Below are 22,752 nucleotides of genomic sequence, written 5' to 3' on the forward strand. Positions count from 1 at the left end.
TAGAAATTTCAGATACTCGAAGGCAAATTCTTAACTTTTTGCTATTCCTTCTGATATTTACCTTCAAACTTCAACAACCTAATTTTATTGTTATTCCTTAATTTTCCATTTAAAATATAATCTAATGAACTGATTATCTACTGTCGGAAGGTGAAGGTTTACCTTTTATTTACTTGGCCCATTCTCACTTTGTCTCCCCCAAGGCTCCCATTATAACAATTTTGGTTCACTATTCACTGAAGTTAATATTTTTATGATTATAAATATTATTCAGAATTAACCTAGAGTAATTTAGGGTTACCGGCCTTTTCTTAAAAAGAACTTCTGCTTCCCTAATTTGCTACTTCATCTCTAACTTCAACAGAAATGTTAACCTCCTTTAGACTTATTCAACTCTAGGGAGCATCACATAAGGGAGCATCAGTTGTATTTTTCTTCTGGAGCCTTCCGTCCTCTTTATTTCACCCACTCTGGTTGCTCTTCCTAAACCTACACATTGCTGTTTCTGCAGAAGGAAGCCTCTTTGCCTCTCTTCTATATTGGATCCTATGTGTGTTTTTTGATTTTTTTTTTTTAATTTTTTTGATCATGTGTCTTTCTCTTTCTTGGTTTTTTTTTTTTTAAAGATTTTATTTATTTATTTGAGAGAGAGAGATCACAAGTAGGCAGAGAGGCAGGCAGAGAGAGTGAGAGGGAAGCAGGCTCCCTTCAGAGTGGAGAGCCGGACGTGGGACTCGATCCCAGGACCCTGAGATCATGACCTGAGCCGAAGGCAGCGGCCCAACCCACTGAGCCACCCAGGCGCCCCTCTTTCTTGGTTTAACTCCTTGTTTGGTGGAACACATTCTCCTGTAACTTCCTGTGAAAACTGCACTGGAAGTAGGTATCTGAGACTCTGGATGCAGGAAAATGTTTTAATATACACTGATATACTTGACAGAGAATTCGAAGTTAAAAAGTAATTTTTTCACACAATTTTGATCTCCTAGCTTCAGTGTCATTCTTTAGACATTTCATGTTATTCTGATTCTTAATTCTTTGTATATGGCATACTTTTTTTTTTCCTGGAAGGTTTTAGGATCCTTTTTTCCCCTGGGGATTTTGAAATTCTATTTTGCCTTGGTATGTCTCCCCACCGCCCCCCCACCCCCCACCTTTTGATGCTTTCAATTTTTTTTTTTGAAAGATTATTTTAACACAGAGAGAAGAATCACAAGCAGGCAGACAGGCAGGCAGAGAGAGAGGGGGAAGCAAGCTCCCTGCTGAGCAGAGCCCAATGTAGGGCTCAATCCCAGGACCCTGAAATCATGACCTGACCGAAGGCAGAGGCTTATTAACCCACTGAGCCACCCAGGCGCCCCTTAATGCTTTCGATTTTAAAGGCATGTCTTTTAAGGTATGCCATTCAATTCTGCAAGTTTTTTGATACCATTTCTTCAACAAATTTCTTTCAGTGATTTTTTTCCCAATTTTTAATTGAATTTTTGATACTTAGAAGAGAATAATTTTTAATCCATATAGATAAGAATACTGATTTTAGTTTCTTTTGAAGTTTTGTTCTTCATCCTGCATTGTTTCTCTATCTTGGCGTTCTTCTCAACTGTTTTGGTTTTTCCTTAAAGGGCTATCAATCTTTGGCTATCCATTCATATTTAAAAGTGAGGCAGTTTATCTAAAAAATCCTCCAATATACAGTGCAAAGGGGGGGGGTGTAAATCAATCTACTTGTTTTCAGTTCTGTCTTTCACCCACCCTGTGCCTAACTGTACTCAAATCCACAGTCATCTCCCTGCCCACCCACCAGCATATCCAAAGTCCCTTTAGTTCAATCTTCCCCAGAAGATAAATTTTCAACCATCTGTCCAGACTGGAAAGGTGAAGTTGCCAGGCTACTGTACTAATTAAAATGGGTTTTTGTTTTTTTACAACAGCAATCTTTCTGTCTCCAGCATTCCCCTAAACTCCATATACCTTCTTCTAACATTTTTTATTCTCAATGCCCAAGACTTTGGCAATATAAGCTGGCTGTCTTTGTGGCTCCTCCCAGTCCAACTTATGTTGCAGCTTTCTCTGGTTGGCTAGAGTTAGTTACCCTGTTTTTCAGATTTCAAAAATGAGTTTGTGGTTGTCCCCTCTCCTTTCTCTTTGTTTTGCTTGTTTATGATCTTTTTATCCCAAACTTTAGTCATGTCTTAAAGGGATTTCAGAAGCAAAAGGCAATTACTTCCTTACTAACCATTCAAAAAGTAAATTCTATCTGAGTAAAAACTTAAGGTTGTGACATGTTTCTATATACAGAAGAAAAATGCCTATGGAATCTTATTACTACCACTGATGCTGCTATAATTCACTTACCGATTTTGTTTGTTAACAGCTGTGTCTGCACCATTTAGAACCAGCTCTTTCACTTCTGTTGCACCAAAGTTTTCAACTGTGATCTATTAATTTAAATTTTTAAAAAAAGTCAATGTCAGACTCAAAACTTATTAGATTTTAATAACCTATTATTATATTCTACCTTTCTCTCATTAAATATAAAAATAAAACTGAGGTAAAATTCTGCTACTACCATAAGCTTATTTGTGAATTCTGTATAAAGCCATACTAGAAATTTTCATCCTCTGTAGTAGTGTGAAATCCTACTGTGATTAATTAATTACAAATTACCAAGTGTTTGGTTAGTTAACAACAGGAAACTGAGTATTTATTATATGCAAAACTTTTTTTTAGAACAGTCACTATATTAGAAAGGATGCTTTCTTTGTACACATGACAGAATCTAAGTGTCAAAATGTATGTAGCCCAGACCAGCTTTGCATTCTTCTCACATGACAACCACTGCTATGTATGTATTCCTAGTATCTACCTTGTTTGCATTCTTGATCACAGGTGATTTTTCTAGTATGCTATTAATTGGACTTATAAAGACAGTCAATTATTTTGAAACTTTTTATTTCCCTTACTAGTCTGCTAATTTTTCTATTAATATTACCATTCCCACCTTTGTATTTTTTCTTTCTAGTCCCTCTTTTTGGAATATTGCCCTCTTCTATCAGAACATTTTTTTTTTTAAAGTACCTGCTATCTAGAAAACACTGTGGTGGTAGTGGGATGATAAGAGATGAAGAAATCCCTGCTGTGGAGTTTATTATCTAGTTAAAGAGGAGAAATGTGTTATGTAAACAACTTCATATAATAAAATAAATGTCATAATAGAGACATGAACAAAACGCTATCAGACCACAGAAGAGAGAACACTCACTTCTAGGTGAAGGAAGTATGAAAGACCTCAAGGAGGAAACGTCATCTGAAAAGAACCTAGAAAGATGAGTAGGCTCTCAAGAGATTGAGAGGGGAAAAGATTTCTGACTGAGCACAGAGACTGGATAGGATACACATGAGAGTAAATATCAAGTTCTGAAAACATATGGCCCTAAAACTAGGAGGATAAGGTATGTGAGAGAATATGTGTGACGTGATAAAACTCAGCATGAACAGAGGGACAACGTAGGTTAGAAAGAAAGTCATATTTACAAATTTTTTTGAAGCCCATTATAGAGCTATTACTATGCAAGCAATGAAGAGTCACCAAAAATTTCTGGGGAAGAAATGGCAGTGGGAAGAAATGTTCAAATTACCATAGTTCTTGAATATACTACCCATTCACAAACTTGGTGACTGATAAATTAGAAATTATATTGTTTGGAACCCAATGTATCAGCCCACTGAGATAATCAATAAAGGTTTAAAGATAATTGATACTGCTATAAGTGAAACTGAGTTGAAGAATTAAACCATTAGAAAACCAACCATTCAGTTGAAATGGGGAACTAAAAATTTCATAGTAAACAGAAAAAGTCCAAGGAAGACCTTTTTCCTTGGGGGAAAAAAACTCTTAAAATATATTCATTTATTTCATCTTAAATCTACCAAATTTTCTTCCAACTGTACTATGTGCCAATTCTTTTTTTTTTTTTTTTTTAAAGATTTTATTTATTTATTCGACAGAGAGAGAGATCACAAGTAGGCAGAGAGGCAGACAGAGAGAGAGGAGGAAGCAGGCTCCCTGCAGAGCAGAGAGCCCGACGCGGGGCTCGATCCCAGGACCCTGAGATCATGACCTGAGCCGAAGGCAGCGGCTTAATCCACTGAGCCACCCAGGCGCCCCTATGTGCCAATTCTTAAAATGATGAAAAAATGGGTAAACTTTTTTGAGGGGGCACACAGTATTTCTGGTAAAACTGTGTAATAGCAGAATCCAGTATCTGGCATATTTCACCTCAATATCATAAAGAAGATTATTTGAGGGAGAAAACAAATACACGATGTTTTTAAAATGAAAAAGAAAGAAAACCAAAGGTTTTACCATTTTCCCAAGAGTTTAATTTTAATATTCAGATCATTTCATTCTGAAATCCCTTCTCATAATCTTTGCTTATTTTTTGTTCTTTGTCAACTGTCTACTTCTGCCAGATCCTTGTTTGTCAATGGCTTTGCATTTGGATGGGTAAGTTATTCACCATCCCTTTCACTGAATTAACAAAATTCTGTATCTTTGATTTGCAATTTCATTTTCCAAATAACTTTCCAACAGATTTGCATTTTTACTGTGGTATGTCATTTAAAAGGACAGACAAATGGTCAAGGACAAATACTAGTGTGAAGCAGAAAGGGATGTCTGAGCAGGAATTAATCTTTTAAGTGGTAAGTTTATTACTGAATATTCTATGTATAATAACCTTTGCTTCTCTAAACACTCTTATAATTGTAGACTCAAAAATGAATACTTGAATAAAGAGGTCCTCTTGTATTTGTAAAGGCTCTTTAGTATAATGATAGAGCACTAGGCTCTGAAGTCACAGGCTTGGGTATAAATATTATTTCTGACATTTAATGATTGTTTTCAGTTTTCTTCATCTGTAAAGTAAGGATAATAATACTAATCTCATAGGACTGTTATGAGGATTAAATGAAATAATGTACGTACTGTGACTAGCATATAGTTAATGCTCAATAAATGTTAGCTAAAATGGGTTAAGAATTCCACCCATCCAAAAAAAAAAAAGACAACCCAAAACCTATAAGGCACAGCTGTTAAATAAAAGGGATGATGAATAATCAGGCTATTCTTTCCATCTTACCGTAAAATTAAGACAAAATGTTTCCTCAACATCATCTTCTGGATAATCCAGTAACTGCTGCATGCTTCTGCAAAACAATACATGTTTCTTTGAGGTAAAACATTATTGGGTATTTTGACTATTTTGGTTATGAATACATACATATTTCTCATTCATTCTTGATAAAATCCTTTTATTAATCTGTACTTTTATATTTGTTCAGATGGTAGATATACAATGGCTACCTAATGAACAATTCCAAAGGAAAAAAAATCACTCTAAGGTCTTTATCTTTTCTTCTGAATACAAAGGCCATGTATCCACCCATTTTCAACATCTGTTCTTACTTATATACAATTTTTTTCCATTTTATGTAATAAATAAAAAGAAACTTTACATATTCCAGCTAGGAATGAAGGTAATCAAAAGTCCAAATAAATCATTTAACTACTCTCAGGAAACATTACCTTCCTAAGTTTATTATCTGATATTTGCAAAACACTGTTAAATTACTAAAAATTTAGCAAATGGTTTTATACATACAAGTCTTTCAGTAGAAAATTCTGGATCTGGTAACACAAAGAGTTCTCCAATATCAGAAGGGCTTTTGTTTTAGAAATTGAACAAGAGCAAAATAAATTATTCCTAAAAGGAAAGCTTTCTGTACATTTCCCATTCTCTATTAAAACCTTTGTCACTTTTTGTAACTAACCTTCCAACATCAGGTACTAATTCCTTCAAATCATCCAAGGATGGCTTCTTTTTTAGCAGTTTCTTATACAAAGCCAAAGGAAAATGGAGGTCCACAATAGTAAAATTATAAATTGCTAATCCACAGATAACACCAATCAAGTGGAACAAATCACTGTCTTCAAATGTCTAAAGATAACAGAGAAAAGGAAAGATGTGTTTTCTCCAAGTTTTAAAACAATAAATTCTTCTGATGACAAAAACACATATTTGGAGTAGAAAAATTTGAAGATATAGGAATAAGTACTGATTAATAACAAGGAAATAGCTCATTCTCAATCACATCTCCATGAGATAGTATCACGATTAGCAGTACTGCACATTTCCATCCAATATATTTTCTTTTTAAAAAATATTTTATTTATTCATTTGAGAGGGAGAGAGAGAGAACAGGAGCAAGGGGAGCAGCAGAGGCAGAGGGAGAAGCAGATTCCCTGCTAAGCAGGGAGCCCAACGTGGGGCTTGATCTCAGGACCTTGAGATTGCGACCTGAGCCAAAGGCAGACACTTAACCATTTGAGCCACCCTGGTGCCCCCTACCCAATATATTTTCACAAAATAAAGATCTAGCTAAAACCAGACTACATGTATAACTTCACAAGTGGCCTTTTCCCCAGAAATATAAAGCATTTCCACATCATTAAGCATTAAATTAATAAATGAAATGACTACTAGAACATTTAATCTGATTTAAATTATATACTTTTAAAATTTGGAAAACAAAAAGCATAAAGAAATTGTAATCACTTAGAAACAAGAATTTAAACAATATTTTTATGTATTTCCATCCACTGTAAGTTTAAAAAGTAGTGAAATTTTTTCCTTTGTCTAATCACAGGTATTTTCTTATATCATTAAATATTCTTCTACTAAAACATGATTTTTACTTACGTACTTTTATTATTTTTAAAGTAGGCGCCACAGCCATGGAGCCCCGAGTGGGGCTTGAACTCATGACCTGAGTGAGATCAAGAGTTGGACGCCCAACTGACTGAGTCACCCAGCAGCCCCCATAGAACATGTTTTTTTTTTTAGAACATGATTTTATAATGATTGCCTATCACTCTTACAAAAGTACCAAGGTCTGCTAAATTAGCTATTTTACTATAGTTGGATATTTAGATTTTTAAATCATTGAATCATTATTTACCCCAATCTTTATTCAGTGAGCATGATAGGTAAGAGAAAAACATTTTTTTATCAGATTTGGAGCTCGACCTAGCTCATTCACTATCTAGCCTCAGTGTTTTCAAAGATAAAAACAGTATATCTCATAAGGTTGTTGTGAGGATGAAATGGTATTAATGCATGCAAAATACTTTCAACTCAGTTCCTGCAGCACATGGTAAAGGCATAATAAATGTTAATTATTCCATAATATTCAAAATAAGATGGTATCATTTCTGCACACACACACACATATTTTTAAGATTTTATTATTTTAGAGAGAGTGAGTGTGCACAAGGGGGTGGCATGGGAGGGGCAGAGGAAGAGGGAGAGAATCTCAAGTGGATTCAGTGCCAAGCATGGAGCCCCAAGCGGGGCTGGACCTCACAACCCTGAGATCATGACCTGAGCCATAACCAAGAGTCAGATGCTTAACTGACTAAGCCACGCAGGCACCCCCTTCTGCACATATTTTTGTCCACAGTTTGGAATATTTGCTTAAGAGAAATTCTGCTTTGTAAGAAGATTTTAGAAGTCAAATGGACAGTTAAGCATACCTCGAAACTTTTTGTTCACACCTATTCCAATTTACTCTGACACTTGTAGTCTAGGAAAATGTCTATCTTTCCACATTTTCATCTGTATACAAACACACACGCATTTCTACTTGAGTTAAAAAAATGAAAACTTGGGGTACCTGGGTGGCTCAGTCACCTAAGCACCCAACTCCTGATTTCAGTTCAGATCAAGATCTTAGGGTTCTGATAGTTTGTCCCCTCTCCATCAGGCTCCACGCTGGGTGGGGAGACTGCTTAAGATTCACTCTGTCCCTCCCCAAACCCCCCCCAAAAGAAAAAAACTTGTTTTAGTATATATTTTTGTCTATTAGTGATACTGAAAATGAGGGATTTGTGTGTAATTGTGAAATGCCTCTTTGTATTCTTGGCCCATTTACCTTTCAGGGGCCAGTGTTATCTTTCTTTGGTGCAAAAAGACGATTTTATTGCAGCACGGATCCGTAGGCAGAAAGAGCTGCTGCCGCTAGTATTTTCTTATACATATTTATATTTGAATTCTTCATATACCAGGAGTTAATATTACCCTATGTCATATTTGTTAAGTATATTCCAGACTGTTATATGCTTTTTAATAATCTTGCTTTTGTTATGCACAATTGTCACATTTTCCCCCAGTGATCAAGTCTTTTTCCTCTGTGATGTCCTATACTGTGTTTAAGTTTAGGAAGTCCTTTTTAAATAGGGCAGATTGAATAATGTGTTAGTTAATCTTCCTCCTGAAATCCCTATAAATGAGAATAAAGGAGTAAAAATGATATATACCCACAAGAAAAAAAGAATAGGGGATGGTTTTAATATCATTAAAGAGATATTAATATTTTAAAATATGAAAAGTAAGACAGATGGCTGGTACCCGGTTCAGTAAAGCAGAAGAAACTTAAACAGTAGATTGCTAAGAGAAAAGTCAATGAGAAGCTAATTTGTACTTCAGGCTGAAGAACTGGAAGTACCAAAGAAATACCTTAAAGTCAAGTAGCTAAGCTAGATCAGTTGGTAAAACATAAGACTCTTAAAGTCAGAGGTACTCAGGTAGGCTTAAAAACTAGAACGAGTGGTAAAAAGTTCCTTGCTTTACTGGAAAGGATGAGCCAAAGTAGCTCTGGATTCTCAAACAAGTGATACATTTAAAACAAAGGGATCAAAGGGTTCAAGGGGATAAAGAGGTACAAATCTCTAGTTATAAAATAAGTCACAGGGATTTAAACTGCTGCATACAGAATATAGTCAATAACGTTTTATTAACTTTGTATAGTGACAGATAACTACACTTACCACAATGAGCACTCCATACTGTACATACATGCTAATCATTATGTTATATACCTGAAACTAAGGTCAACTATACTTCAATTAAAAACGTAATTTAAAAAAATTAAAATGTAAAATACACACACAAAAAACAAGATGGTCAGGGGCGCCTGGGTGGCTCAGTGGGTTAAAGCCGCTGCCTTCAGCTCAGGTCATGATCCCAGGGTCCTGGGATCGAGCCCCACATTGGGCTCTCTGCTCCACAGGGAGCCTGCTTCCTCCTCTCTCTCTGCCTGCCTCTCTGCCTAGTTGTGATTTCTCTCTGTCAAATTAATAAAATATTTAAAAAAAACACACAAAAAAACAAGATGATCAAATGAAGGTATGTATAGTTAACAATGAGAATCCTAGCCTCCCTTTCCAGTGTTCAGAACACTACCAGAACACTGGCGATCAAAGAGTAAAAAACACAAAGGGTGAAAAATTATATATGTTGATATTTGAGGGTTCCCTCTTCAAATGCCCATATCTAATCACTCTATGAAAGGGGACTTTAAATCATAATGTGTATGCCCACAGGCACTAGGTGGCTCAGTCAATTAAATGTCTGACTCTTGATCTCAGCGTTTTGAGTTCAAGCACTGTGTTGGGTTCCATGCTGGGCATTGAGTGGTTCCATGCTGGGCACTGAGCCTACTTGGGGAAAAAAGAAAAAAAAAAAAAATGCACAAACTAAGTAGCTTTTCAGTGTCACATTCTTAAAAATGTGAATAAAAAGTCAAGGGTGAGGGGCACTTGGGTGGCTCAATGGGTTAAAGCCTCTGCCTTCGGCTTGGGTCATGATCTCGCGGTCCTGGGGTCGAGCCCCGCATCGGGCTCTCTGCTCGGTGGGGAGTCTGCTTCCCTCTCTGTCTCTGCCTGCCTCTCTGCCTGCTTGTGATCTCTGTCAAATAAATAAAATCTTAAAAAAAAAAAAAAGAAGCCAAGGGTCAGAAGAAAAAGACAAAAGAAATAAAAGAAACCTGGAGGTTATAATTGGTATGGTGGGGGAAAAAAAACCCCAAACTGTCAAACAACAATTAAAAAAATGGCCAAAATTCAACAAAACTTAGGAGGCATGAAAAAAAAAAAGGATACACGGCCCATTCATAGGAAAAAAAGAAATCCCATAAATTGTTGAGAAATCTCAGACATTGAATTTACTAGATGAAGATTTTAAATAAACTGTTTCATTTCATTTTTTTTTAAAAGATTTTATTTATTTATTTATGTATTTATTTATTTGAGAGAGAAGAGAGCACAAGCAGGGGAAGCCACAGAGAGAGGAAAAACAGGCTCCCGCTGATCAGGGAGCCCTGATGGTGGGTTTGATCCCAGGACCCTGAGACCATGACCTGAGCGGAAAACAGACACTTAACTGACTGAGCCAGGTGCCCCCAAATCAACTCTTTTAAATATGCTCAAATAGCTAAAGGAGATCATGGAGGCAGTGGGTGGAGGGGGAAGAGAACAGAACAGTAATGTCTTATGAAGTAGAGACTATAATAAAGAGACAGAAATTATGGAAAAGAAGCAGGCAAAAATTCTGGAGCTGAAAAGTACAATAACTGAAACAATTCACTGGAGGGGTATAAGAGATTTGAGCAGGCAGAAAAAAGAATCCACAAACTTGAAAATATGTCAGTTGAGATTATCTACTTTGTAGAACAGCAAGAAAAAGGAATGAAGAAATATGAAGAAAGCCTATGATACCTGTGGGATACCATCAAGTGTACCATTATACACAGCAAAGGGCCACAAGGATGGGAGGAAAGAGACAGAAAGAACCTTTGAAGAACCGGTTGAAAACTTCCTAATTCTGATAAAAGACACAGATCTACCACCCAAGTAGTTCAACAAACTCCAACTATAACAAACTTGAGATCCACATTAAGACACATTTAAATCTAAGAGTTGAAAGTTAGTTATGACAAGTACTGCAAGCAGGAAAAGAGAAGCAACTCACCACACAGTAGGGCTCTTCAATGAGACGAAGAGCTGATTTCTAATTAGAAACCATGCATGCCAAAAGCAGTGGGATGACATATTTAAAGGGCTGAAAGAAAAAACTGCCAATCAAGAATTTTATATCCAGGAACTCTCATATTTAAAAAACACAAACAAAAAAAAAACCCCAACAATTGAGTTTGTTGCTACTAGACCTTCCTTACAAGAAATGCTAAAGTCCATCAGCTGAAAGGAAAGGATGTTACACAGTAACTCAAAGTCATACAAAGAAATAAAGAACTCTGCTAAAGGTAGCTACACAGGTAAATATAAAAGTTAAAATTACAGTATTTTTGATTTATAACTTTTTTTCTGTATATGGTTCAAAACTCAAATGTATAATTACAAATCTACATTAATGGGCACACAATGTATAAAGCTGTAAAGTGTGACAATAACAAAGAGAAAGGAACAGAGCTGTTCTAGGAACAGTTTCTGTACACTATTAAAGTTGATATTAATTCAAACTAGACTGTTATAAATTTAAGACTGTTATAACTGTAACCCTCAGAGCAAGAACTAAGGTAATAAGAGATCTCTCTCTTGCTCTCTCTCAAATAAATAAAAAATTTTTTTAAAGATTTTACTTATTTATTTGACAGACAGAGATCACAAGTAGGCAGAGAGGCAGGCAGAGAGGTGGGGAGGCAGGCTCCCTGCTAAGCAGAGAGCCCAATGCAGGGCTTGATCCCAGGACCCTGAGACCATGACCTGAGCAGAAGGCAGAGGCTTTAAGCCGAAGGCAGAGGCTTTAACCCACTGAGCCACCCAGGCACCCCTCAAATAAATAAAATCTTTAAAAACACACACACACAAGCAAACAACTTGAAAGGTAAATGAATTAAATTCCGTAATCAAAAGGCAGAGACTGGGGCGCCTGGGTGGCTCAGTGGGTTGAGCCGCTGCCTTCGGCTCGGGTCATGATCTCGGGGTCCTGGGATCGAGTCCCGCATCGGGCTCTCTGCTCGGCAGGGAGCCTGCTTCCCTCTCTCTCTCTCTCTGACTGCCTCTCTATCTACTTGTGATCTCTCTCTATCAAATAAATAAATAAAAAATCTTAAAAAAAAAAAAGGCAGAGACTGGCAGAGAGGATTTTTTTTTTGTTTTTTGTTTTTGTTTTGTTGTTTTTAAGTATTTATTTGACAGAAATCACAACTAGGCAGAGAGGCAGGCAGAGAGAGAGGAGGAAGCAGGCTCCCCGTGGAGCAGAGAGCCCAATGTGGGGCTCGATCCCAGGACCCTGGGATCATGACCTGAGCCGAAGGCAGAGGCTTTAACCCACTGAGCCACCCAGGCGCTCCTGGCAGAAAGGATTTTTAAACAAAGCCCTGTTCAATGATAGCTGGTCCCTAATTTACAATATTTGACATGATTTTTTGGTTTTACAGTGGTGCAAAAGTGATCTGTGCCAGTAGAAGTTGTACTTCAAATTTTAAATTTTGTTCTTCTCCTGGGCTAGCAATATGCAATATGATAATCTTGTGATGTTGAGCAGAGACAGTAAGCCACAGCTCCTAGTCAGCCATGCAATCATGAAGGTAAACAAATAATACACTTAAAATCCTTGTGCTTATACAACCATTTTATTTTTTCACTTTCAGTACAGTATTCAATAAATTAGGTGTGATGGGGCACCTGGGTGGCTCAGTGGGTTAAAGCCTCTGTCTTCAGCTCAGGTCATGATCCCAGGATCCTGGGATCGAGCCCTGCATTGGGCTCTCTGCTCAGCGAGCAGCCTGCTTTCCTCTCTCTCTGCCTGCCTCTCTGCCTACTTGTGATCTCTGTCGAATAAACATTTAAAAAATAAATAAATAAATAAATAAAATAAATTAGGTGTGATATTCAACACTTGGTTATAAAATAGGCTTAGTGTTAGATGATTTTACCCAACTGTAGGCTAATATAAATGTTCTAAGCATTTTTTAAAAGATTATATTTATTTGAGAGACACAGAGAGCAACAGTAGGAGGAAAGGGGCAGAAGGAGAGGGAGAAGCAGACTCCCCATTGAGCAGGTAGCCCAAAGCAGGGCTCAATCCCAAGACCCTGGGATCATGACCTGATCCAAAGGCAGACACTTAAACCAACTGAGCCACCCAAGTGCCTCTGTACTGAGCATATTTAATGTAGGCTAGGCTAAGATATAATGTTCAACAGGTTAGATGTATTCAATGCCATGTTGACTATAGAATTTCCAACTTACAATGGGTTTACTGGAACATAACACCATTGTAAGTCTAGGAAGATCTGCATATGCTGTCTATAAACCTCACTCTAAATCCAAAGACAATAGATTGAAAGTGAAGGTTTGAAGAAATGATATGCCTAGTAAATAAAAACCAAAATAGAGCTGAGTGGTTATACTAATATGAGACAAAAACAGATTTTAAATCAAAAAGTGTCAATTTTTATTTTTTTTAAAAAGTGTCAATTTTTCAAGAAGATATAACATTTACAAACATCTACATACCTAATATAGCTTCAAAATATATGAAGTAAAAACTGACACAATTAAAGGGAAAAATACAGTTCTAAAATAAAAGGTGGAAGCTTCAATATCCCACTTTCAATAAAAGATATGACAATCAGAAGATCAATAAGGAAATAGAGAACTTGAAAAATACTATAAAACAACCAAAGCTAATAGCTACAGAACACTCCATTCCACAACAGAATATTGTTGTTTTTTTCCAGGAGAAAAAAACAGGAGAGAACATATGTTAGGTCAAAAACTAAGTCTCAATAAATTTAAAGAGACTAAAATCATCAAAAGTATATTTTCAGATCCCAAGAATAAAACTAGAAATCAACAATAAGTTGACTGGCTCAGTGGCTCAGTGGGTTTAGCTTTTGCCGTTGGCTCAGGTCATGATCCCAGGGTTCTGGGATCCAGCCCCATGTCCAGCTCCCTGTTCAGGTGGAGAGCCTGCTTCTCCCTCTCCTTCTGCTGTGACCCCGCTTGTGTTCTCTCACTTGTTTGCTCTATCAAATGAATAAATAAAATATTAAAAAAAATTGAAACCAACAACAAAGAAATATGGAGACAGGGCACCTGGCTGGCTCGTTTGGAGTAGTATGCAATTCTTGATCTCAGGGTTGTGGGTTTGACCCTCATGTAGGGTGCAGAGATTACTTTAAAACAAATGCTAAGCCGCTGCCTTCGGCTCAGGTCATGATCTCAGGGTCCTGGGATCGAGTCCCGCATCGGGCTCTCTGCTCAGCGGCGAGCCTGCTTCCCTCTCTCTCTCTCTGCCTGCCTCTCTGTCTACTTGTGATCTCTCTCTGTCAAATAAAAATAAACAAAATCTTTAAAAAAAAAAAAAAAAAAAAAAAAAAAAAAAAAAAAAACCAAATGCTTTAAAAAAAAAAAAAAAAAAAAGGAGGGGCGCCTGGGTGGCTCAGTCATTAAGGTCTGCCTTCCGCTCAGGTGATGATCCCAGGGTCCTGGGATCAAGTCCCGCATCGGGCTCCCTGCTCAGCGGGAAGACTGCTTCTCCCTTTCCCACTCCCCTTGCTTGTTTTCCCTCTTCCACTGTCTCTCTCTGTTAAATAAAATCTTAAAAAAAAAAAAGGAAATATGGAGAGTTCAAAGATGTGAAAATCAACACATTCTTAAACAACCAATGGGTCAAAGAAGGTATCATAACAGAAAAACTTAAAAGATACAGTGAAATCAGTATTCAAAGGGAAATTTATCATTATAAACATATATATTGAAAAAAAAAAAGTACCTCAAATCAATAACCGAACTTTATATCCTACGGAACTATAAAAAGAAGAGCAAACTAAACCCAAAGCTAGTAGAGGGACATCATTAATGAAGATTAAAGTGGAGATAAATAAAACATAGAATAGAAAAACAATGAATACAGAGAAGCAATAAAACCAAAGTTGATTCTTTTAAAGCATCAACAAAACTGACAAATCTTTAGTTAGAATGACCAAGAAAAAAAGACTCACATTACTAAAATCAAAACTGAAATTGGGGACATTCCTATTGTCCTTACAGAAATAAAAAGGACTGTAAGAGAATACTATGAACAATCGTATGACAACAAAATAGGCATTCTAGATGAATCAGATGAATTCCTAGAAACATACAAACTACCATGCTGACACCTGAAAATCTAAAACAAAAAACCAAAAAACCCCCAAGGAAAAAAACCTATAACAAGAAACTGAATCACTTATCAAAAAACTTCCAGGGGTGCATGGGTAGCTCTGTCAGTTAAACATTTGCCTTCAGCTTAGGTCATGATCTTGGGGTCCCTTCTGCCTATGCTCTCTCTCAAATAAATGAATAAAATCTTTTAAAAACTCCTCAAAATAAAAAACATTCCAAAAGGGCACCTGTATAGCTCAGCTGATTAAAAGTCCAACTCTTGGTTTCAGCTCAGGTCATTATCTCAGAGTCATGGGACTGAGCCCCACGTGGGTCTCCATGCTCAGTGGAGAGTCTGGGATTCTCTCCTCTCCCTTCACCTCTCCCCCTGTGCACATGTTCTCTTTCTCTGTCTTTCAAGTAAATAAAATCTTACAAAACAAAACAAAACCTTCCAACAAAGAAAAGTCTAGGACCAGACTCTACCCAAACATTTAAATAAGTTACAACAATTTTTCCTCTTCCAACAAATGGAAGAGGGAACACAAGAAATGGAAGATGAGGGAACATTTTCTAACTCATCTGTGAGGTCAAACTACCATGACACCAAAGACAGACAAAGGCATCACAAACACCAAAAAGAAAACTATAACCAGTATCCTTAACAAATAAGGATGGAAAAATCATCAACAGAATACAAGTAAACTAAATGGATTATATACCATGACCAAGTGCGCTTTATCTCCAGAACACAAGGTGGGTCAACATAAGAAAATGTACCAATGTAATACATCACATTAATGGAAATGAAGGAAGGAAACCACATGTTCATCTTGAAGCAGAAAAAGCGTCTGATAAGATCCCACTCTCTTTCATGATAAATGATAGATAAGGAAGAGAATTTGCTTAACATGATCAAAGGAATTTATGAAAAATCCAGAGCTAATATCCAACTCAGATCAGGAATAAGAAAGGCATGTCTACTCTTACCACTTGTATTTGACAGTGTACTGGAAGCTAGAATTAGGCAAGAAAAAGAAATAAAGGTATCTAAATTAGAGGGAAAGAAGTAAAATTAAATCTATTACATTTGTGGATGTCATTATCTCATAGAAAGAAAATCCTAAAGAATCCACAAAACCAGGGCGCCTGGGTGGCTCAGTGGGTTAAGCCTCTGCCTTGGGCTCGGGTCATGATCTCGGGGTCTTGGGATCGAGCCCCACATCGGGCTCTCTGCTCGGTGGGGGGCCTGCTTCCTCCTCTCTCTCTGCCTGCCTCTCTGCCTACTTGTGATCTCTGTCAAATAAATAAATAAAATCTTAAAAAAAAAAAAAAAGAATCCACAAAACCACCTATTAGAGCTGATAAATGAATTCAGCGAAGTTGTATGACACAAGATCAACATACAAAAAGCAGTTGTATTTCTATACCTCAGCAATGAACAAACCAAAAATATAATTTATGAAAAGTTTAATTTATGACAGCATCAAAAAGAACAAAATGTTTATTCAAGAACAACTTCATCAAATCTTTAATGACCTTTTTTGAAGAAACGGACAAGCTAACTATAAAACTCATACAAAACTGCAAGGGACCTCTAATAATCAAAACAATCCTGAATGAGAAAAACAAAGTGGAAGGACTCATACATTCTAATTTCAAAACCTACTACAAAGCTACAGTAAATAAAACAGTGTGGTACTAGCGTAAGGACAGACATTTATATCACTTAAGAGTCCGGAAATAAATCCGTACCTCTGCAGTCAATTAATTTTCAACAGGGGTACTAAGACTATTCAATAAGGCAAGAATAGTCTCTCTAAAAACAATGATGGGAAAACTAGTTATTCACATGCAAAGAATGAAGCTGAATTCTTACCTCACAGCATAGACAAAAATTAACTCAAAACAGATCGAAGACCTGTAACAGCTAAACTATATGACTCTTAGAAGAAAATTCAGGGGTTATAGTCAATGGTTTCTTAGTTATGACATCAAAAGCAAAACAAAAGGAAAAAAACAGATAAATAAGACAACAAAATTTAAAACTTTGTGTGTCAAAAAGATATTACCAAGAAAGTGAAAAGACAACCCATAAAATGGGAGAATATTTGCAAATCATACATTTGCTAAGAACTTAGTATCCAGAATATATAAAGAACTCTTAAAACTGAACAGCAAGGGGCACCTGGGTGGCTCAGTGGGTTAAGCCTCTGCCTTCAGCTCAGGTCATGATCTCACAATTCTGGGATCGAGCCCCGCATCGGGCTCTCTGCTCGGCGGGGAGCCTGCTTCCTCCTCTCTGCCTGCCTCTCTGCCTACTTGTGATCTCTGTCAAATAAATAAATAAAATCTTAAAAAACAAAAACAACAACAAAAAAACTGAACAGCAAATAGACAATCTAATTTAAAAATGAGCAGGACTTAAAAAGACATTTGCTATAGAATATAACAAATGGCCAAACAAGCACATTACTAGCCATTAGGGAAATGCAATTCAATACCACAATGAGATGCCACTTCATATTCACTACACTAATAAGATATAAATGAATATATTTTTGAAATATACTGGAAAACAGTTTGGTGGTTCCTTAAAAAGTCAAACTGAATTATAACATGATCCAGCAATTCCACTCCTAGGTATACATCCAAACTAACTGCAAACAGTTTGCAAACAAAAACTTGTATATAGATGTTCATAGCAGCATTAGTCATAACATTTTATCAAAAGAGCTAAAACAACGGAAATGTTTATCAATTAATAAAGGATAAACAAAATATAGTATATATCCATACAAATAAGTATTATTCAGCTACAAAATGGAATGAAGTAAGTACTGATACATGGTACAGCATGGGTGAACCTTGGAAACAAGCTAAGTAAAAGAAGCTAGCCACAAAGGCCACATCTAATATGACTCCATTTATAGCAAATATCAAGAACAGTCAAGTCCAGGGGCACCTGGGTGGCTCTTGAGCCTCTGCCTTCGGCTCAGGTCATGATCCCACAGTCCTGGGATCAAGCCCTGCGTTGGGCTCTCTGCTCAGTAGGTAGCCTGCTTCCCCTGCAACCCTGCTTGCCTTGTGATCCATCCCCCCACTCTATCATATAAATAAATAAAATCTTAAAAAAAAAAAAAAAAAGAACAGACAAGTCCATAAGACAGATAGTAGAATAGTGGTTGTCAGGGGCTAGAGGGAGACAGAAATGGAGAGTAACCACTTAATGTCTACCGGTTTCCTGTTGAGGTGATGAAATGTTCTGGAACTATCTGTGTGATGGTTGCACAACAATGTGTGAATGTACTAAATGCCACTGAATTGTACATTAAAAAAACTCCTAAAATGGTCAATTTTGTTATATGAGTTTTACCTCATGAAGAAATATTTATAAGAACATATGGCCCTCTGCCTTCTCCCTCTCCTTGTCAGTCAGGACTGAGCTTTTAGCTAATACAACTACTCTGAAGTAATGGCTCAGTAGGTCTGGAGCTGAGCTTTTAAAAAATTTATTTATTTGACAGACAGAGATCACAAGTAGGCAGAGAAGCAGGCAGAGAGAGAGGGGGAAGCAGTCTCTCTGCCGAGCAGAGAGCCCGATGCGGGGCTCGATCCCAGGACCCTGATATCATGACCTGAGCCGAAGGCACAGGCTCAACCCCCTGAGCCACCAGGCGCCCTGGAGCTGAGCTTTTAGCCATATAAGAAGAAGACTATTATGTAGGGTAAATTGAGTAAATATCTTGAAGATGCTAGCTATGAACTTTCTTTTTTTTTTTTTTTTTAAAGATTTTTATTTATTTATTTATTTATTTGACAGCGAGAGAGAGAGATCACAAGTAGGCAGAGAGGCAGGCAGAGAGAGAGAGAAGCAGGCTCCCTGCTGAGCAGAGAGCCCGATGTGGGACTCGATCCCAGGACCCCGAGATCATGACCTGAGCCGAAGGCAGCAGCTTAACCCACTGAGCCACCCAGGCGCCCAGCTATGAACTTTCTGCTTTAAGTCACATAAAACAGAAAAGGCTAGAGTAAATTCAATGATGTTTGCATAGAGTTAGAAGTATCAAGGGATGCGCATGGGTGGCTCAGTCAGTTAAGCATATGCCTTTAGCTCCGGTCATGATCTCAGGGTCCTGGGATTGAGCCCTGCATCAGGCTCCCTGATCAGCAGGGTTCGCTTCTCCTGCTCCCTCTCCCTCTGCTCCTGACCCCACTCATGCACACTTTCTCTCAAATAAATAAAATCGTAAAAAAAATAGAGGTATCAGTATGATCTTGTGTCTGGAAACCATATATATACTGAACACCACGAGATGTGTACATGTGTGTATACATATTTACAGCTCCTAGTTCTGTCTGCTGAGAAATTTGAAAGCAATGACTCCCTGGTAGTAGTGAGAACACTTAGGATCCAGAGCGTGACTTCTAAATACCACTTCCACCCGAAGAAGTCAGGGCTTTTAAGGAGAAATGGTTAATACCAAGGCTGGGGTAAACACAAGAAGAGCCTGGAACATTTGTTGTACTAAAGGCAAAGAATTAATTAAGGAAAAATAGGGACATATCAGAAGTACACAAGAGAGGAACCAGTTCAACAGGACTTCCATTTCCATTGGCCAAAACAAGATATAACTGAAAAGTCTCACAAAGATCTGTGATAAAGCTTGCTGAGACTGCCACTCCCCTGGTTTCAAAACAATACCTCTCTGTAGAACTGAATAAAGGCCCACAGAACTCTTTTGTGTCCCTACCAGGACAGGCCTCCATCTTATGTACCCTCTCGAGTTCTATCTGCCACATCATTAACAAACTACCCTAAGAGACCAAGCCAAGAAGACTGTAATTCAATCAGATTGTCCATCTACTGGGACAACAGGGTGGCTTAGTCGTTTAAGTGCCTGCATTTGGCTCGGGTCATGATCCCAGCGTCCTGGGATTGAGCCCCACGTCAGGCTTCCTGCTCAGCGGGAAGTCTGCTTCTCCCTCTCCGTCAGCGCCGCCCCCCACCCCAACCCCTGCTTGTGCTCTGTCTCTGTCTCTCTTTCTCAAATAAATAAAATAAATAAAATTTATAAAAACAGGGCGCCTGGGTGGCTCAGTGGGTTAAGCCTCTGTCTTCGGCTCAGGTCATGATCTTAGGGTCGTGGGATCAAGTCCCGCATCGGGCTCTCTGCTCGGCCGGGAGCCTGCTTCCTCCTCTCTCTCTCTGCCTACTTGGGATCTCTCTCTGTCAAATAAATAAATAAAAATCTTAAAAAAAAATTATAAAAACAAAACAAACTCTCCAACCTATAGACATCTCCCTAGACAAAGATGAGATAATATGAGCATCAATAAAGATAATAACTACAATGGACTAAAAACACCAAAAATATTAAATCCGTGAATAAATAATATTTGAAAACAAAACGAGAAAACAAATGGTCACCACTGAATTATGCCAATGAACAGATTTATTCTTCTGCAAAATTAGCAACTGAAGTAAGAGAATCCTTCCCCATATGAATTACACTTCTAAAGAACCAAATAGTAGATGCAGGTAGATTTCTCTATATAGAAGTATCCAAGCCAATAAAATGAAAAAGAAATTAAAGAGTAGTACCACTTTTACAACCTAATAAATTAATGAATGTAGTCATTGATCATCAATGACTGCTAACATCACAAAGGACAGTGAACGTCCTGAAACAATGAATAAATAACACCACAAGGTTTTTAGAACCAATAGTAAATATTCTATTCAAATTTCTTTCAACTCTTTCTATAACTGAACCATCTCCCAAGGGTAGCAAACTTGCTCTTTAAGGGGACAGAGGGGAAATATTTCAGGCTATGTTGATCACAGGATCTTTGTCTTAACTATTCAACTCTGCCTCTTCCAGCTGTAACTAGAAAGCAGTCATGAGCAGGTAGATGAGTGGACATGACTTTCTCTGCAAGAACATGTGTGGAGAAGAACTTATGGACTATAATTTGCTGAGTAGTTACCTCTGCCCTAAATGATAAGGTAGAGAAATCAATGACTGCTAATAATAAATTAATTTTTCCCAAAAGAAAAGTTTATCTGATAATTATTATTTAATCCTCAAAAATCTCAATCAGCAGAAGGAAAGGTCATTGTCACTCTCAGGCTGACTACTCCTTTAACTTATTTTGCTAATCTGAAATGTGTCAGAAGTATTAAGGTGTTCTGATGACTCTGAGTCCAAAAGTTTGTAATATTTCAAACTGTAATAAAGCAAATCTCTGAATGTTAGGAATCTAGTAATTCTGACTTACTGAGTCAACTTGACACATGTAGGTATACATACATAGGAATATACAGAGAAATAATTTAGACAGTTGGACCTTACCTTATCAGAAAACCAAATGAGCCTGGAATCTTCGTAATACCTAAACATTCCATACTTAGGATCCAACAATTCCCTCATGATGAGCAAGAAAAATTCTTTGCGTACTCCTCCTGCATCAACAGCATCTTCTCCAACAAATATAACCTAAAACAGCATAATGTAAACACTGAATGTAAAGAAATGGAAGTATATTCTGAAGAGCTGAGAGACCATAACATGTAATTTATTAACAATAAATGCTCAGCAATTAAGTTTTAAAAAATTTAGAAGTTTTATCAAGTTTCAAAGATACTTACAAAACTTAATTTTTTAAAACTATTAACTGCTGAGCATATATTATAATATATATGTATTAGAAAACGTCGAATTACCTTGAGTGGCTTTTTGTAGTCTATATTCTTTGTTTTCCTAAGGACTTCCATTGCATCTCCTACAATATTTTCTCTACGCACGACTAAAATTAAGCAGGGATTCACAGATTCAATCACTGGGAGAAAAAGAGAGGACACATTCTGTCTGTGGGCCTGGTCAATAGCCATCTAGAAAACAAAAGATTAAAATTTTAACAGCGATGCTACAAAGAAACTAATGTGACTGGGTAAGCTAACTTCTACCTATTGATTATAAATCCTATATTTATAATTCCTATAATAGCAGCTATACTACTGATTCACAGACCGCCTAACACAGTTACCTAGTAGAGCATAAGAGCTTAATAAAACTATTCTCAGCATAAAGTGCCTTTCTGAATGTGTTTATACTGAAGTATAACTAATGATACCATTAAGCAAACACGGAAATATAATATGGTAAATCTGAACACTGCTATTTCTCAAAAAATAACTGGGATGAAGAGTGAGAAGAAAAAGAAAACAGCATTAAAACAACCTCCAATGATTACAAGGAATAGCCTGGCTAAGTAGTATTACAGAGATTCATCTAGAAGAATGACGGCCACATGTGCTCACAAACCAAGCATTTGGCCTTCACCATCTAAAACCTTTGGTTTTTTTCCATATGTTTTTTCCTGTGTTCTTGTTCTAACGTGGAATATACTATATATTAGTATATGTGCTGCCGAAGCGAGCACGAATAATGAGGCAATTATTGTTTTAACAATAACCATCAAAAAACTGCTTTGCCAGCTGTTAGTATAAACCCTACAAAAATATTTATTTCTTGTGTTGATGAAAATGGATACAAGCACATCTCTAAAATTCCCCCAGTATTTACGATTTAAATATCTGGAGGCATTTAAAATACTAAATGCATTTATTTTAAAGGAATGAAAATAATTATCAAAATTGGGTGGGGGAATAATTTTTCAAAGCATTTTTAGAATATTAAGTGCTCAAGGTTTCTTCCCAATCTTCTTAGTTCTTAGCT

At 37.1% G+C, this 22,752-nt stretch overlaps 1 protein-coding gene across 5 annotated transcripts in view; it reads right to left on the reverse strand.

Annotated features, from left to right (window-relative positions):
- HERC4 (HECT and RLD domain containing E3 ubiquitin protein ligase 4) overlaps positions 1-22,752 on the reverse strand; it is a 131,309-nt gene that overhangs the window by 9,199 nt on the left and 99,358 nt on the right. For 4 of the 5 annotated variants that reach the window (XM_046027439.1, XM_046027437.1, XM_046027438.1 and 1 more), the window contains 5 exons: positions 21,738-21,905; positions 21,367-21,510; positions 5,833-5,999; positions 5,142-5,208; positions 2,356-2,438 (listed from right to left, as the gene is read on the reverse strand). In XM_046027439.1, coding sequence (XP_045883395.1) covers positions 2,356-2,438; positions 5,142-5,208; positions 5,833-5,999; positions 21,367-21,510; positions 21,738-21,905 — 629 coding nt within the window. The remainder of the gene's footprint in view (positions 1-2,355; positions 2,439-5,141; positions 5,209-5,832; positions 6,000-21,366; positions 21,511-21,737; positions 21,906-22,752) is intronic. The other variant, XM_046027441.1, reaches the window with a different exon arrangement.

Source organism: Meles meles, chromosome 13 (assembly GCF_922984935.1).
Source record: "Meles meles chromosome 13, mMelMel3.1 paternal haplotype, whole genome shotgun sequence".
Taxonomy (NCBI): Eukaryota; Metazoa; Chordata; class Mammalia; order Carnivora; family Mustelidae; genus Meles; species Meles meles.